The sequence below is a fragment of the Balaenoptera musculus genome, chromosome 2 (genome assembly GCF_009873245.2).
Source record: "Balaenoptera musculus isolate JJ_BM4_2016_0621 chromosome 2, mBalMus1.pri.v3, whole genome shotgun sequence".
NCBI lineage: Eukaryota > Metazoa > Chordata > Mammalia > Artiodactyla > Balaenopteridae > Balaenoptera > Balaenoptera musculus.
This window is the reverse complement of record NC_045786.1, coordinates 149071858-149089187: the sequence shown is the minus strand read 5'-3', so window position 1 is coordinate 149089187 and position 17330 is coordinate 149071858. Positions and strand designations below refer to the sequence as shown.

The window sequence follows — 17330 nt, the reverse complement described above, 5'->3', positions numbered from 1 at the left end:
TGTGTGATCATGGATAAGTCACATTACTTTACTGAGCCTTATTTTCCTTATCATTAAAATGGGAATAACAATGATGTGTATAAAGCACATCATAATTACAAAGAGCTATACAAATATGAGCTATTTTTATTACATGTATAAGTAATTTCTCCATAATCAATACTGTTAACTCTCAAAGGACCAGGATCCCATCTAATATTTGTTACTCCAAAGCACCAAGCATAGTGCTAGTTACTTGTTGATATTCAATAAATACATATTAATTAAAAGGCATATTTGTTAGCAGATAAATACATCTTTCCCACACTACATGAAAATAACTCAATTAGTTTAAAAGTCTTGGTGCTCTCTTCCACTTTTCTCAAAGGTCCCAGGAGAGATGGAGTGATTTACCAGGTTGGTAATTTCGAAAAAATTCAACAAGCTTCTCCCTTCTTTCTCTGGGGAGATAATCTCTCCTTAGGAAGCACATATCCTCTGGTGCTCCTACAGGGTCAGGTGTTCCTGATGCACAGCTCAGTCTAACCTTGCCTAAAAATGGGTATGTAAATCTGTCCAATTCTGAGGGTCAACAGAAAGTGCATTAACTTGCAGATAGATATAATCAAGTCTCCCAACCTAGACTTTATCAATGTGGAGTATGGAAAGTGATTATTTTGGCCTGCATCTATCTTAGTCTTTGTCTTCTCAACTGGTTCAAAACCAAACCAGTAAAGGAAGGTATCATTACTGGACTCCCTAAGAGACCCCAACATTATCTGTGATTGGTTCCTTAGAAAAAGGTACTCAAATTAGGGTCCTGCCTCTTGAAAACTTAAGAGTAGAGGATTCCACTTTCATTAATTAAAAGATATATTGTCTAGTAACTGCAAATATTCAACCTCTTCAAAAATGTATCAAAAGATAAATGTCTAATTTTGAAAAGGCAAGCAATATCTTTTTGCTGAATTCCTGGGTCTTTATAAGGTGTAACTAAACTACATGGATAGAATATTTTGCAAGATAAAAAGATTTCTCTATGAACAGCTGGGTTTTCAAAACAAAACAGACAAGAACTAGTTCTTTCTTTTATTCCTCTAAGTTTTGGCTCTACCTAGAACCACTAATGTCCCAACCAGAAGCCAGTCACCAGAGGAAGAAAAATGTGTTCCCCATAATGAAGTACAGTCTTACTAGTAATCAGAGAAATGCAAATCAAGACCAAAATAAGATACCATTTTACACTCAGTATTTTGACAAAAATTAAGAAGTTGACAGTACCACATGTTAGAGAAGATACTGATCAATGGGATCTCCTAGGCACTGCTAACAGGAGTATAAATTTATATAGTCACTTTGGAAAACAATTTAGCATTACCTTTTTTTTTTTTTAGCATTATCTTTTAAAGTTGAACATTCACATATCTTATGGCCCTAGATATACTCCATCCCTAGATATATACCTAGGAGACACACATAAGCATATTTAGAGCACAGCAGTCTTTAACAGCAAAAGACCAGAAAGAAGTCGAATACCATCAACAAGAGAATGGGAAATTTAACAGCAGTATAAACACACAGAAAAATAAAATAAAGCACTGAAAAAGAATGAATTCTAGCTACATGTAACAAAATGAACCTTAATAATATAATATTGAATGAAAAAGGAAGAATACATAGAGTGTGCCATTGTTTTTTAGAAAAAGTTCAAAAGCAATACAAACTTATCAACAGAATTCTGTTTCTACATATGAGATGATAACTGCTATAGGACCTGCCCTTATACCATAAACAGCTAGAAAAGTACACAAAATATATGAAACAACTGTTTCCAGACATGAAACAACTGGCAGTGCAGGACTGTGATAACTGAAAGGGGGAAATAAATAAAGGGAGCCCTCTGATTGCTCCACCTTCCCACCCAGATGCAATTCCAGATAGTGCAGAAAGAGAAGGAATTCAAGTAGAACCCAAGAGTCTCTGTGTTGAGAAGACAGAGATCAAAGTTCTAGGAAGCGCTAAAATTTTCAAAGCTATGCCCTGGAGAGGAAGAAGCTACGTATAAGAAGAAATCAAAAAAGTCATCACAAGGGACCCTTTGAGTCTTTGGATGAATACAGATCTACTCAGGCATAGGGTGAAAGTCCACAAGGCTGTGCAAGGAGCAACTGTCAGGATAAAGAACATTGAGAAAGTGTAAGCTGAATACTTTCCAGAGTTCACACAGGGCTGCCAATTGATTGAGTTCCCACCAGCCAGAATGGAGAGATCTCATTGAATATGGGGGTCATTTAACAGACACCCCAAAAGAGTCTTCAGTAGTGGAACTATCCTACACCTAAACAAAAAGCTATTCTAAACAAACCATAAAAATGCTTTTAAATGAGGCTGAAAAAGATAAGGCTGATCTACAAGTAACTTAAGTGTATGGCCACAAAAAAAACTTTCAACGGGCTTTAAAGAAGCAATAAAATCCAAACACAACAATACAACATTTACAATGTCCAATTAAAACATCTAATTTTAAAAAATCACTGTACATGTGAAGAAACAGGAAAAATATAACTCATTAACAAGAGGAAAATCAGTCAATAGAAACAGACTCAGAAATGACAGAGAGAACAAGATTTTAAAACAGCTACTATAAACATAATATATGCACAAGAATCTAAAGGAAATCATGAAAATAACTGTAAAAAAAGAGAAAAAGAGGATATAAAGAGAAATAGATGGGAGTTGTAAAGATGAGAAGTAAAATATCTGAAATGAACATTTAATTGGATAGAATTAATAGAAGATTTAACACTGCAGACAAAAAGATGACTAAACTGACAAACCCAGAGAAACAGAAAACCATCCAAAATGAAGAAAGAAAAAGAGTATAAAAAAATGAACAGAGCCAGACTTATAGTACAACATCAACCAATTTAACATGTAACCAGAGTACCAAAAGGAGAGGAGGGAAATGGAAAAAAACATTTGAAGAAATAATGGCCAAAAGTTTTCCAAATTTGATGAAAACTATAAGCCCACAGACCAAGAAGCTCAACAAATCCCAAGTAGAAGAAACAAGAAGAAAGTGATACCAAGGCATACATCATAGTCACACTATTGAAAATCAGTCATAAAGAAATAATCTTAAAAGCAGGCTGAGACATAAAAAGAAACGAAATTGAGTTATTTGTAGTGAGCTGGATGCACCTAGAGTCTGCCATACAGAGTGAAGTAAGTCAGAAAGAGAAAAACAAATACTGTATACTAACACATATATATGGAATCTAAAAAAAAAAAAAAAAAGTGGTTCTGAAGAACCTAGGGGCAGGACAGGAATAAAGATGCAGACGTAGAGAATGGACCTGAGGACACAGGGAGAAGGAAGGATAAGCTGGGAAGAAGTGAGAGAGTGGCACTGACATATATATACTACCAAATGTAAAATAGCTATCTAGTGGGAAGCAGCTGCATAGCACAAGGAGATCAGATCGGTGCTTTGTGACCACCTAGAGGGGTGGGATAGGGAGGTTGGGAGGGAGACGCAAGAGGGAGGGGATATGGGGATATATGTATACATATAGCTGATTCACTTTGTTATACAGCAGAAACTAACACAACAATGTAAAGCAATTATACTCCAATAAAGATGTTAAAAAAAAAAAAAGCAGGCAGAGAAAAAGAGACACATTATGCACAGAAGAACAAAGGTAAGAATTACTGCACACTTCTCATCAGAAAAATGCAAGTCAAAAGATAACAAAACACTTTTAAAGTGTTGGGAGCAAAGTGCCAACCCAGAACTCTACAACCACTGAAAAAAATCTTTCAAAAATTGAAAGTATCGATATAAGAGAGACTTTTTTAGACAAGCAACAGCTGAGAGAATTGATTGTACTACAATAAATCCTAAAAGAAGTTTTCCAGATGGAAGAAAATGATGCCAGATAAAAAACTGATCAACACAAAAGAAGGAAGAGCAGAGGAAATAGTAGTAAATGTGTAATTATGAGACTTTTCCTCATATTTAAATTTCCTTAAGCTGTTCAAAGCAAAAATAACCAATGTACTATGGGATTTATAACTTATATAGAAATAAAATGTAGGACAATAATAGCCCAAAGGACAGGAGGGGGAAATCGAATTATACTGGTTGTAAAATTTCTAAATTATACCTGAAATAGTATAACATTATTTTAAGGTGCACTGTGGTAAGTAAAAGATGCATGTTGTCACCCTAGAGCAACCACACTTTAAAAAAAGCAAACTAAAGAGGCAAGAGAAATGAGTTAATCCAAAGGCGGCAGGGGAAAATAAAAAGGGAACAAAGAACACATCAGACAAATGGAAAACAAACAGTCATTTGGCATATCTAAACCCAACCATAGCACCATGCTGTACATTAAATCCCCATAATTTATTCATCTTAAAACTGAAAGTTTGTACCCTGTGACCCATAGCTCCCATTTCCCCTGACCCAGCCCATGGCAACCACCATTCTACTTTGTTTCTATGAGTTCTACTTTCTTTTTTTAAAAAAAGATTCCACATATGAGTGAAATCATACAATATTTGTTTTTCTCTGTCTGGTTTATTGCACTTAGCATTATCCCTGCAGGTTCATCCATGTTGCCACAGATGGCAGGACCTCCTTTTCTGACAGAAATCTACTTTAACTATAAAGACACAAGATAGATTAAAAGTAAAACAATGAAAACAGATACAGCATGCAAACACTAGCCATAAGAAAGCTGGAGTGGATGGGGTGAGGGGAGAAGGAACTGGATGAAGGCAGTCAAAAGGTACAAGCTTCCAGTTATAAATAAGTACCAGGGATGTAATGTACAACATGATAAATAGAAGTAATATTTCTATATGTTATATATGAAAGTTGTTAAGAGTTCTTTAGTTTTTCTTTTAGTTTTTTTCTATTTATTTAACTTTGTATCTCTATGAGCTGATAGATGTTCACTAAACTTATTGTGATAATCATTTCATGATGTAAGTCAAATCATTATATATACACCTTAAACTTAAAAAAAAAAAAAAGGAAGCTAGAGTGGGTATATTATAGCAGATAAATAGACTTTTGGACAAAGAACATTATCCAGGATAAACAGGGACATTTCATAGCAATAAAGAAGTCAATTTATGAAGAAGACATAACAAATCTAATGCAGATGTACCTAATAACAGAGTTCCAAAATCCATAAAAAGCAAAACTGACAGAACCAAAAGGAGAAACTGACAAGGTCACAACTACAATGGGAGATTTCAACACCAGACTCTTGATAATTATAAAATTACTAAAAATAGAGAAGATCTGAACAAAACTGTTGAATCCCTTGACCTAATGGACATTTATAGAACACACCAGCCAACAACAGCAGAATATATATATTTCAATGTACATGTTACATTGTACCAGGATAAATCAAATTCTGAACCATAAAACAAGTCTCAGTAAATTTTAAAATATTCAACTTACACGAAATATGTTCTCAGTACAACAGAAGTAAATTGGAAATCACTGAAAGAAAAACCTCTAGAAAAACTCCCAAATATTTGAAAACTAAATAACACACTTATAAATAACCCACAGGCCAAAGACAGAATAAAAACAAAAATACAACAATCAAAATGTATGGGAAGCTGCAAAAACAGTACTTAATAGGAAATTTATACCTCTTAAAACACATATAGAAAAGAAGAAAGGTCTCAAATCAATGACATCAGCTTCTACCTAAAGAAACTAGGGGAAAAAAATAGAGCAAATGAAGCCCACAGTAAGTTAAAAAAAGGAAATAATAAATATTAGAGGGGAAGTTAATGTACAAGAAATAGAAAAAAAACAATGAAACTAAAAACTGGGTGTCTTAGAAGATCAATAAAATTGATAAATCTCTAGTCAGACTGAATAGGATAAAAAGAGAGAAGAAACAAATTACCAATATCAGAAATGAGAAAAGTAACATCACTGCAGATTCTATAGATATTAAAAGGATAAGTGAATATTATGAACAATTTTATGCTTATAAATACAACATATATGAAACAGACAGATGCCTTAAAAGACACCAACTACCAAAGCTCATTAAAGTAGAAATAGATAACCTGAATAGTCCTATATCTCTTAAAGAAATTGAAACTGACTGGTCCAGATGGCTCCACTAGTGAATTTTACCAAACATTCAAGAAATAAATAATACCAATACTCCATAAATTCTTCCAGAAAACTGAAGATGTGAGAACACTTTCCAACTCATTCTATGAAGCCAGAAACCAAAGACTGAAATATCTTATATATCTTATCCTCGTACTAAAACCAAAGACATTATAAGAAAACTACAGATCAGCATCTCTTATGAACATACACGTAAAAATCCAAATACAATTTCAGCATATCAAATTAAACAATATATAAAAAGGATACTGTATCATGACCAAGCAGAGTTTATTTCAGGAATGAAATGTTGGGTTTAACATTCAAAAATCAATGTAATTCATTATATTAACAAACCAAAAAAGAAAAACCATATGAGTATGTCGAGAGATGCAGAAAAGCAACTGACAAAATCCAACATCCATTTCTGATAAAAACTCTTAGCAAAAGAGAAATAAAAGGGAACTCCCTCAATCTGATAAAGGGCATCTATGAAAAACCTAAAACTAACATCATACTTAATGACAAAAGACTAATTGCTTACCCTAGACAGGAACCAGACTGGGATGTCTGCTCTCACTGGTCCTATTCAACACTGTGCTGGAGGTTCTTGCCAGTGTAATCACGCAAGAGTAAAGAAATAAAACACATCCAGATTGGAAACAAAGAAGGAAAACTGTCTTTATTCACAGACAACATTTTCAACTAGGCAGAAGATCCAATGGAATCTCCAAAAACTTTCAATAACTGATAAGTGAGTTTAGCAAGATCACAGGAACATGATCAATATGGAAAAATCATTTGTACTTCTATGTACTAGCAACAATCAGAAACTGAAATTAACAAACAAAATCATTTACAATAGCATCAAAACATATTAAATACTGAGGAAGAAATCTGACAAAAAAATGTAAAAGACCTGTACATTGAACACTACAAAACACTGCTGAGAGAAATTAAAGATGGCCTGAATAAATGGACAGATATACCTTGTTCATGAGTTGGAAGACTCAATATTGTTAAGATGTCAATTCTCTTCAAACTGATCTAGAGAGTCAATACAATCCCAATGAAAATCCCAAGCAGGCTTTTTTGTAGAAACTGACAAACTAATTCTAAAATCCAAAAGGAAAGGCAAATGACCTAGAATAGCCAAAACAACCTGGAAAAAGAACAAAGTGAGAACAAGATTTTTTATAAAGCTACAGTAATCAAGACAGTGTGGCACTGTATTGGCACAAAAACAAAAAGATCAATGGGAAAGAATAAAAAATAAAGAAATAGACCCACACAGTTTTCCACAAAAGTGAAAGACAACTCAATGGAGAGAGGGTAGTCTCTTCAAAAAATGGTGCTAAAACTACTGGATATCCATCTGGAAAAAAAAAGAACTGTGATCCATATCTTATACCATATACAAAAATTAATTCAAAATGGATCAGACTTAAATGTAAAACTTAAAACTACAACATTTCTATTAAAAAAATAGAAGAAAACTTGGGATAGGCAAAGATTTCTTAGATACTAAAGCACAGTAATTAAAAGAAAAAAAGGGCAAATTGGACTTAATCAAAATTAAAAATTTCTGCTCTTCAAAAGACACTGTTTAAAGGATGAAAACACAAGTAACATACCGGGGGACAAAATCTTTGCAAAGCCCATAACTGATAAAAGAATTATATCCAGAAAATATAAAGAACTCTCATAACTCAATTATAAGAAAACAAATAACCTCATTTAAAAAATGGGCAAAATATTTGATCACCGAACAGCAAACAAGCACAGGAAGACATGCTCAACATCATTAATCATTAGGAAAATGCAAATTAAACCATAATGAGATATCACTACACATCTCCTAGAGGAGCTAAAATTAAACTGACCATACCAACTGTTGGTGAGGATGTGGAGGAACTGGAACTCTCATACATTTATGATAGGAATGTAAAATGGTAAACCATATGGCAGTTTCTTAAAAAGTTACACATATACAATGATATGATCCAGTCATTCCACAAGTAAGTATTTTCCCAAGAGAAATGAAAGCACATGTTCCATACAAAAATTTCTATATAGATGTTCATAGAGTCTTTCTTTACAATAACAAAAAACTGGGAACAACCTAAATATTAATCGACAGATGAAAGGATAGACAAATTCTGATATATGCCTATAACAGAATACTACTTGACAATAAAAAGAAATTAAACCATTGATACATACTGTAACATGTATGAATCAAAAAATAATCTTGCCAGGTAAAAAAGAAAAGCAAATAAGAGAACAACCAATAGAATTCCATTTATGAAATTCTAGGAAATGCAAATTCCTCTTTACTGACAGAAAGCAGATCAGTAGCTGCCTGGGGACAGAAATAGGCAGGGAAGGGAAGAGGAGGGGCAGGAGAGAGGAATTACAGAGGGGAACAAAGAAACTTTTGGTAGTGATGCATATGTTCATTGTGTTGATTGTGGTGGTAGTTTCATGGATATATACATATGTGAAAATTCATCAAATTGTACACTTTGAATACATGCAACTTACTGTATGTCAATTATAACTCAATAAAGCTGTAAAAAATAACATTTACAATATCATCCAAAAGCATGAAATACTAAGTGATAAGTTTAATAACATGTTCAAGATCTTTACACTGGAAACCACTATAAAACATTGCTAACAGAAATCAAAGAAGACCTAAACAAATGGAGAGATATATCATGCTCACGGATTGGAAAATTCAACATTACTGAAATATCCACTCACCCAAAATTAATCTATACGTTCAATGCAATGTCCATCAAAAGTCAGCAGACTTTTGTGTAGAAATTGACAAAGAAATTTTAAAATTTCTTTGGAAATACAAAGGACACAAAATAGTCAAAATACTTCTGAAAAAGAACAAAGTTGGAAGACTTACATTACCTAATTTCAAGACTTAGTATAAAGCTACAGATATTAAGACAAACATGTAGATCAGTGAAACTGAATAAAGTCTAGAAATATACATACATATATATTTCAGTTAACTTTCAACAAAGATGCCAAGTTAAATTCAATAACGTAATTTCAAAAAAGTGGTGCTGGAGCAAATGGACATCCATATGGAAGGAAATGGATGTCAACCCTTACCTCACACCACACATAAAAATTAAATCAATACATACCATAGACCTAAATATAAAAGCCAAAATTACAAAATTTCTAGAAGAAAACAAAAGAGAAAAAGCTTTGTGAAGTTGGCATTGGTAAAGATTTCTTAGAAAACAAGAAATGCATAAACCTTAAAAAACAATTGGTCAATTGGACTTCACTGAAATTTAAAACTTCTGTTCTTTGAAAGCCACTGTTATAAAAAAGAAAAAGCTAGCCACAGACTTTGAGAAAATATTTATAATGTAAATATCTGGGAAAGGACTTGTATCAAGAGCCTTTTATAACACAATAATAAAAAGATAAAAATCTTAAAATTTTAAATGGAAAAAAGAAGATACACAAATGGCCCATAGCACATGAATGCTCAATATCATTATTAATCAGAGAACAGCAAATTAAAACTACAGAGAAACACTACACACACACTAGAATGCCTAAAATTAAAAAGCCTGACAATACCAAGTGTTGACAAGGATGGGAAGCAAATGGAACTCTCATTCTTGTTGGCAAAATGTAAAATGGTTCTATCTCTTATCCCTTTTCATAGGACCCACCTATTCCACCCCTAGGTATTGATCCAAGAAAAATAAAATCATATATCCACCCAGAGACTTGTACATAAATGTCCATAATAGCAGCTTTCTTCAGAACAGCCCAAAACTGGACACAATCCAAATATTCCACACAGGTGAATGGATAAAAAAATTGTGCTATATTCATACAATGAAATAGTACATAACAATAGTAAGGAATGAACTACTACCATTTCACACAACAACACGGATAATTCTCAAAAACATTATGCCAGAGGAACCAAGATGGCGGAGTAGAAGGACGTGCTCTCACTCCCTCTTGTGAGAACACCAGAATCACAACTAGCTGCTGGACAATCATCGACAGGAAGACACTGGAACTCACCAAAAAAGATACCCCACATCCAAAGACAAAGGAGAAGCCACAATGAGACGGTAGGAGGGGCGCAATCAGAGTAAACTCAAATCCCATAACTGGTGGGTGGGTGACTCACAGACTGGCGAACACTTTTACCACAGAAGTCCACCCGTTGCAGTGAAGGTTCTGAGCCCCACATCAGGTTTCCCAACCTGGGGGTCTGGCAACGGGAGGAGGAATTCATAGAGAATCAGACTTTGAAGCCTAGTGGGAATTGATTGCAGGACTTCGACAGGACTCGGGGAAACAGAGACCCCACTCTTGGAGGGTGCACACAAAATAGTGTGCGCATCGGGACCCAGGGGAAGGAGCAGTGACCCCGGGGGAGACTGAACCAGACCTACCTGCTAGTGTTGGAAGGTCTCCTGCAGAGGCGGGGGGTGGCTCTGTTTCACCGTGGGGACGAGGACACTGGCAGCAGAAGTTCTGGGAAGTACTCCTTGGCATGAGCCCTCCCAGAGTCTGTCATTAGCCCCACCAAAGAGCCCAGGTAGGCTCCAGTGTTGGGTTGCCTCAGGCAAAACAACCAGCAGGGAGGGAACCCAGCCCAACCCATCAACAGTCAAGTGGATTAAAGTTTTACTGAGCTCTGACCACCACAGCAACAGTCAGCTCTACCCACCACCAGAGCCTCCCATCAAGCCTCTTAGATAGCCTCAACTACCAGAGGGCAGACAGTAGAAGCAAGAAAAACTATAATCCTGCAACCTGTGGAACAAAAACCACATTCACAGAAAGACAGACAAGATGAAAAGGCAGAGGGCTATATACCAGATGAAGGAACAAGATAAAATCCCAGAAAAACAACTAAATGAAGTGGAGATAGGCAACCTTCTAGAAAAAGAATTCAGAATAATGATAGTGAAGATGATCCAGGACCTCGGAATAAGAATGGAGACAAAGATAGAGAAGATGCAAGAAATGTTTAACAAAGACCTAGAAGAATTAAAGAACAAACAAACAGAGATGAACAATACAATAACTGAAATGTAAACTACACTAGAAGGAATCAACAGCAGAATAACTGAGGCAGAAGAACGGATAAGTGACCTGGAAGACAGAATGGTGGAATTCACTGCTGCGGAACAAAATAAAGAAAAAACAATGAAGAGAAATGAAGACAGCCTAAGAGACCTCTGGGACAACATTAAACGCAACAACATTCGCATTATAGGGGTCCCAGAAGGAGAAGAGAGAGAGAAAAGACCAGAGAAATTATTTGAAGAGATTATAGTCGAAAACTTCCCTAACATGGGAAAGGAAATAACCACCCAAGTCCAGGAAGTGCAGCAAGTCCCATACAGGATAAACCCAAGGAGAAACACGCCGAGACACATAGTAATCAAATTGGCAAAAATTAAAGACAAAGAAAAATTATTGAAAGCAGCAAGGGAAAAACGACAAATAACATACAAGGGAACTCCCATAGGTTAACAGCTGATTTCTCAGCAGAAACTCTACAAGCCAGAAGGGAATGGCATGATATACTTAAAGTGATGAAAGGGAAGAACCTACAACCAAGATTACTCTACCCGGCAAGGATCTCATTCAGATTTGATGGAGAAATCAAAAGCTTTACAGACAAGCAAAAGCTAAGAGAATTCAGCACCACCAAACCAGCTCTACAACAAATGCTAAAGGAACTTCTCTAAGTGGGAAACACAAGAGAAGAAAAGGACCTACAAAAACAAACCCAAAACAATTAAGAAAATGGTCACAGGAACATACATATCGATAATGACCTTAAACGTGAATGGATTAAATGCTCCAACCAAAAGACACAGGCTTGCTGAATGGATACAAAAACAAGACCCATATATATGCTGTCTACAAGAGACCCACTTCAGACCGAGGGACACATACAGTCGGAAAGTGAGGGGATGGAAAAAGATATTCCATGCAAATGGAAATCAAAAGAAAGCTGGAGTAGCTATACTCATATCAGATAAAATAGACTTTAAAATAAAGAATGTTACAAGAGACAAGGAAGGACACTACATAATGATCAAGGGATCAATCCAAGAAGAAGATATAACAATTATAAATATTTATGCACCCAACATAGGAGCACCTCAATACAGAAGGCAACTGCTAACAGCTATAAAAGAGGAAATCGACAGTAACACAATTAATAGTGGGGGACTTTAACACCTCACTTACACCAATGGACAGATCATCCAAAATGAAAATAAATAAGGAAACAGAAGCTTTAAATGACACAATAGACCAGATAGATTTAATTGATATTTATAGGGCATTCCATCCAAAAACAGCAGATTACACTTTCTTCTCAAGTGCGCATGGAACATTCTCCAGGATAGATCACATCTTGGGTCACAAATCAAGCCTCAGTAAATTTAAGAGAATTGAAATCATATCAAGCATCTTTTCTGACCACAATGCTATGAGATTAGAAATGAATTACAGGGGAAAAAACGTAAAAAACACAAACACATGGAGGCTAAACAATACGCTACTAAATAACCAAGGGATCACTGAAGAAATCAAACAGGAAATCAAAAAATACCTAGAGACAAATGACAATGAAAACACGACGATCCAAAACCTATGGGATGCAGTAAAAGCAGTTCTAAGAGGGGAAGTTTATAGCTATACAAGCCTACCTCAAGAAATAAGAAAAATCTCAAGTAAACAATCTAACCTTACACCTAAAGGAACTAGAGAACGAAGAACAAACAAAACCCAAAGTTAGCAGAAGGAAAGAAATCATAAAGATCAGAGCGGAAATAAATGAAATAGAAACAAAGAAAACAATAGCAAAGATCAATAAAACTAAAAGCTGGTTCTTTGAGAAGATAAACAAAATTGATAAGCCATTAGCCAGACTCATCAAGAAAAAGAGGGAGAGGACTCAAATCAATAAAATTAGAAATGAAAAAGGAGAAGTTACAACAGACACCGCAGAAATACAAAGCATCCTAAGAGACTACTACAAGCAACTCTATGCCAATAAAATAGACAACCTGGAAGAAATGGACAAATTCTTGGAAAGGTATAACCTTCCAAGACTGAACCAGGAAGAAACAGAAAATATGAACAGACCAATCACAAGTAATGAAATTGAAACTGTGATTAAAAATCTTCCAACAAACAAAAGTCCAGGACCAGATGGCTTCACCGGTGAATTCTATCAAACATTTAGAGAAGAGGTAACACCTATCCTTCTCAAACTCTTCCAAAAAATTGCAGAGGAAGGAACACTCCCAAAATCATTCTACGAGGCCACCATCACCCTGATACCAAAACCAGACAAAGATACTACAAAAAAAGAAAATTGCAGACCAATATCACTGATGAATATAGATGCAAAAATCCTCAACAAAATACTAGCAAACAGAATCCAACAACACATTAAAAGGATCATACACCACGATCAAGTGGGATTTATCCCAGGGATGCAAGGATTCTTCAACATACTCAAATCAATCAATGTGACACACCATATTAACAAATTGAAGAATAAAAACCATATGATCATCTCAATAGATGCAGAAAAAGCTTTTGACAAAATTCAACACCCATTTCTGATAACAACTCTCCAGAAAGTGGGAATAGAGGGAACCTACCTCAACATAATAAAGGCCATATACGACAAACCCACAGCAAACATCATTCTCAATGGTGAAAAACTGGAAGCGTTTCCTCTAAGATCAGGAACGAGACAAGGATGTCCATTCTCACCACTATTATTCAACATAGTTTTGGAAGTCCTAGCCACGGCAATCAGAGAAGAAAAAGAAATAAAAGGAATACAAATTGGAAAAGAAGAAGTAAAACTGTCACTGTTTGCAGATGACATATTATACATAGGGGATCCTAAAGATACCACCAGAAAATTACTAGAGCTAATCAATGAATTTGGTAAAGTTGCAGGATACAAAATTAATGCACAGAAATCTCTTGCATTCCTATACACTAATGATGAAAAATCTAAAAGAGAAATTATGGAAACACTCCCCTTTACCATTGCAACAAAAAGAGTAAAATACCTAGGAATAAACCTACCTAGGGAGACAAAAGACCTGTATGCAGAAAACTAAGACACTGATGAAAGAAATTAAAGATGATACCAACAGGTGGAGAGATATACCATGTTCTTGGATTGGAAGAATCAATATTGTGAAAATGACTATACTACCCAAAGCAATCTACAGATTCAATGCAATCCCTATCAAATTACTAATGGCATTTTTTACGGAACTAGAACAAATCATCTTAAAATTTGTATGGAGACACAAAAGACCCCGAATAGCCAAAGCAGTCCTGAGGGAAAAAAACAGAGCTGGAGGAATCAGACTCCCTGACTTCAGACTATACTATAAAGCTACAGTAATCAAGACAATATGGTACTGGCACAAAAACGGAAACATAGATCAATGGAACAAGATAGAAAGCCCAGAGATAAACCCACGCACCTATGGTCAACTAATCTATGACAAAGGAGGCAAAGATATACAATGGAGAAAAGACGGTCTCTTCAATAAGTGGTGCTGGGAAAACTGGACAGCTACATGTAAAAGAATGAAATTAGAACACTCCCTAACACCATACACAAAAATAAACTCAAAATGGATTCGAGACCTAAATGTAAGACCGGACACGACAAAACTCTTAGAGGAAAACATAGGAAGAACACTCTTTGACATAAATCACAGCAAGATCTTTTTTGATCCACCTCCTAGAGTAATGGAAATAAAAACAAAAATAAACAAATGGGACCTAATGAAACTTCAAAGCTTTTGCACAGCAAAGGAAACCATAAACAAGACGAAAAGACAACCCTCAGAATGGGAGAAAATATTTGCAAACGAATCAACGGACAAAGGATTAATCTCCAAAATATATAAACAGCTCATTCAGGTCAATATTAAAGAAACAAACAACCCAATCCAAAAATGGCAGAAGACCTAAATAGACATTTCTCCAAAGAAGACATACAGATGGCCAAGAGGCACATGAAAAGATGCTCAACATCACTAATTATTAGAGAAATGCAAATGAAAACTACAATGAGGAATCACCTCACACCAGTTAGAATGGACATCATCAGAAAAATCTACAAACAACAAATGCTGGAGAGGGTGTGGAGAAAAGGGAACCCTCTTGCACTGTTGGTGGGAATGTAAATTGATACAGCCACTACGGAGAACAGTATGGAGGTTCCTTAAAAAAATAAAAATAGATTTACCATATGATCCAGCAATCCCACTACTGGGCGTATACCCAGAGAAAACCATAATTCAAAAAGACACATGCACCCCAATGTTCATTGCAGCACTATTTACAATATCCAGGACATGGAAGCAACCTAAATGCCCATCAACAGATGAATGGATAAAGAAGATGTGGTACATATATACAATGGAATATTACTCAGCCATAAAAAGGAACGAAATTGAGTCATTTGTTGAGACGTGGATGGATCTAGAGACTGTCATACAGAGTGAAGTAAGTCAGAAAGAGAAAAACAAATATCGTATATTAACGCATGTATGTGGAACCTAGAAAAATGGTACAGATGAGCTGGTTTGCAGGGCAGAAGTTGAGACACAGATGTAGAGAACAGACATATGGACACCAAGGGGGGAAAACTGCAGTGGGGTAGGGATGGTGGTGTGCTGAATTGGGCGATTGGGATTGACATGTATGCACTGATGTGTATAAAATTGATGACTAATAAAAAAGAAAAAGAGAAAAAAAAATATTATGCCAAACAAAAGAATCCAGACATCAAAAAATATATACTGTATGATTCTATTTATATAAAATTCTAGAAAATCTATAGTGATATAAAGCAAGTCAGTAGATGTTTGATGCTCACGGTAATGGGGGGACTCACTGTGAAGGGGCATGAGAGGACATCTGGAGGTAATGGAATGTTATATATCTTAATTGTGGTGATTAAATTGATGCCTGTATTTGTCAAAATTCATCATCAAAGTTAAAATGAATGCTGCTGCATGTAAACTTGATCTCAAAGATGATTAAAAATAAGCAATTTCCTGTTTAAGCACACATATAGATGATAAACCAATTTTTATTTTCAAATCAAGGTAATGATAACCACAAAATTTAGGACAGTGTCTAACCCTGGGTTAGGGGGCAGTTAGGAAGGAGGAAGGGAACTAGAAAAAAGGGAGGAATAATGCAGGGTTGAGTAATATTCATACTGTCATAAATAAATAAACAAAAAATGTTAAGAAAGGCACCATGTGGACAGCAGTGATGATACTGTGTCACAATTAATCCAATTCTCTTGACCTGAAGTACAGATTTTAAAAAAAGGTAGTCACCTCACCCATATATTTCCCATGTCTCTGATGTAGGGAATATGCGAATAAATCCACCTCTCCGATCATTCTCTTCCTTCACCCTCCGTAAAACTTTGATCTACATGGAGGAAGAGAAAATAAAATAAAGTGAGTACCTATTTTAAAAACTGTAATCTATGTGGTAACAGGACAGAGGAAGAGAGTTATGAACCAAGAATACAAAAGAAGCATGAAGGCAGAAATTAATTCCATTTAAGATGCTGTTTTTTTGAGAAGCTATTTCTCCCATGTTCAGTAGAAGATATGAGTTGGTCATGAATATTACGAATCACTCACTAATTTTCACTGAAGCCTATGTTAACCCATAAAGGCCTGAAATGGAGTTATCTTTACCTCCTCCATTGACAGACCAAGCACAGAACCACCTAACTTCCCCGGCACCTTCTCCCGTGCTGAGCCCACAAGGTTTTTCATTTCCGCGTCACTGGCAGAGAGTGGACGGCAACGCTAAGGAGAAGAAAAAAGAAAAACAAAAATATCTTTTCATCATCTTTCTTCATTTCCCTCTAGTCAGTCCCTCAACACCATTATGTTTCATAATATGTATAAGCTCAAATCCAAAGCCCATTTTCTGTAATTGATCTCTTAGTCTGAAACCCTGGGAAATAGATGAAAGCCAGTAAACTCAAAGAAAGGAAGAGAAAATAGAATAGTAGGAAAACACTATGGGTTGAGAGAGATACAAATAAAAAAAAGAAAGAAAGTTGTCCACATGGCTTTGTAAGCTAGTACTTATT

The 17330-nt window shown here is 35.4% G+C and overlaps 1 protein-coding gene across 17 annotated transcripts in view; it reads right to left on the bottom strand.

Annotated features, from left to right (window-relative positions):
• Positions 1 to 17330, bottom strand: part of TTLL5 (tubulin tyrosine ligase like 5) — a 318372-nt gene that overhangs the window by 217219 nt on the left and 83823 nt on the right. For all 17 annotated transcript variants that reach the window (XM_036843219.1, XM_036843208.1, XM_036843204.1 and 14 more), the window contains 2 exons: positions 16927 to 17040; positions 16560 to 16651 (listed from right to left, as the gene is read on the bottom strand). In XM_036843219.1, coding sequence (XP_036699114.1) covers positions 16560 to 16651; positions 16927 to 17040 — 206 coding nt within the window. The remainder of the gene's footprint in view (positions 1 to 16559; positions 16652 to 16926; positions 17041 to 17330) is intronic.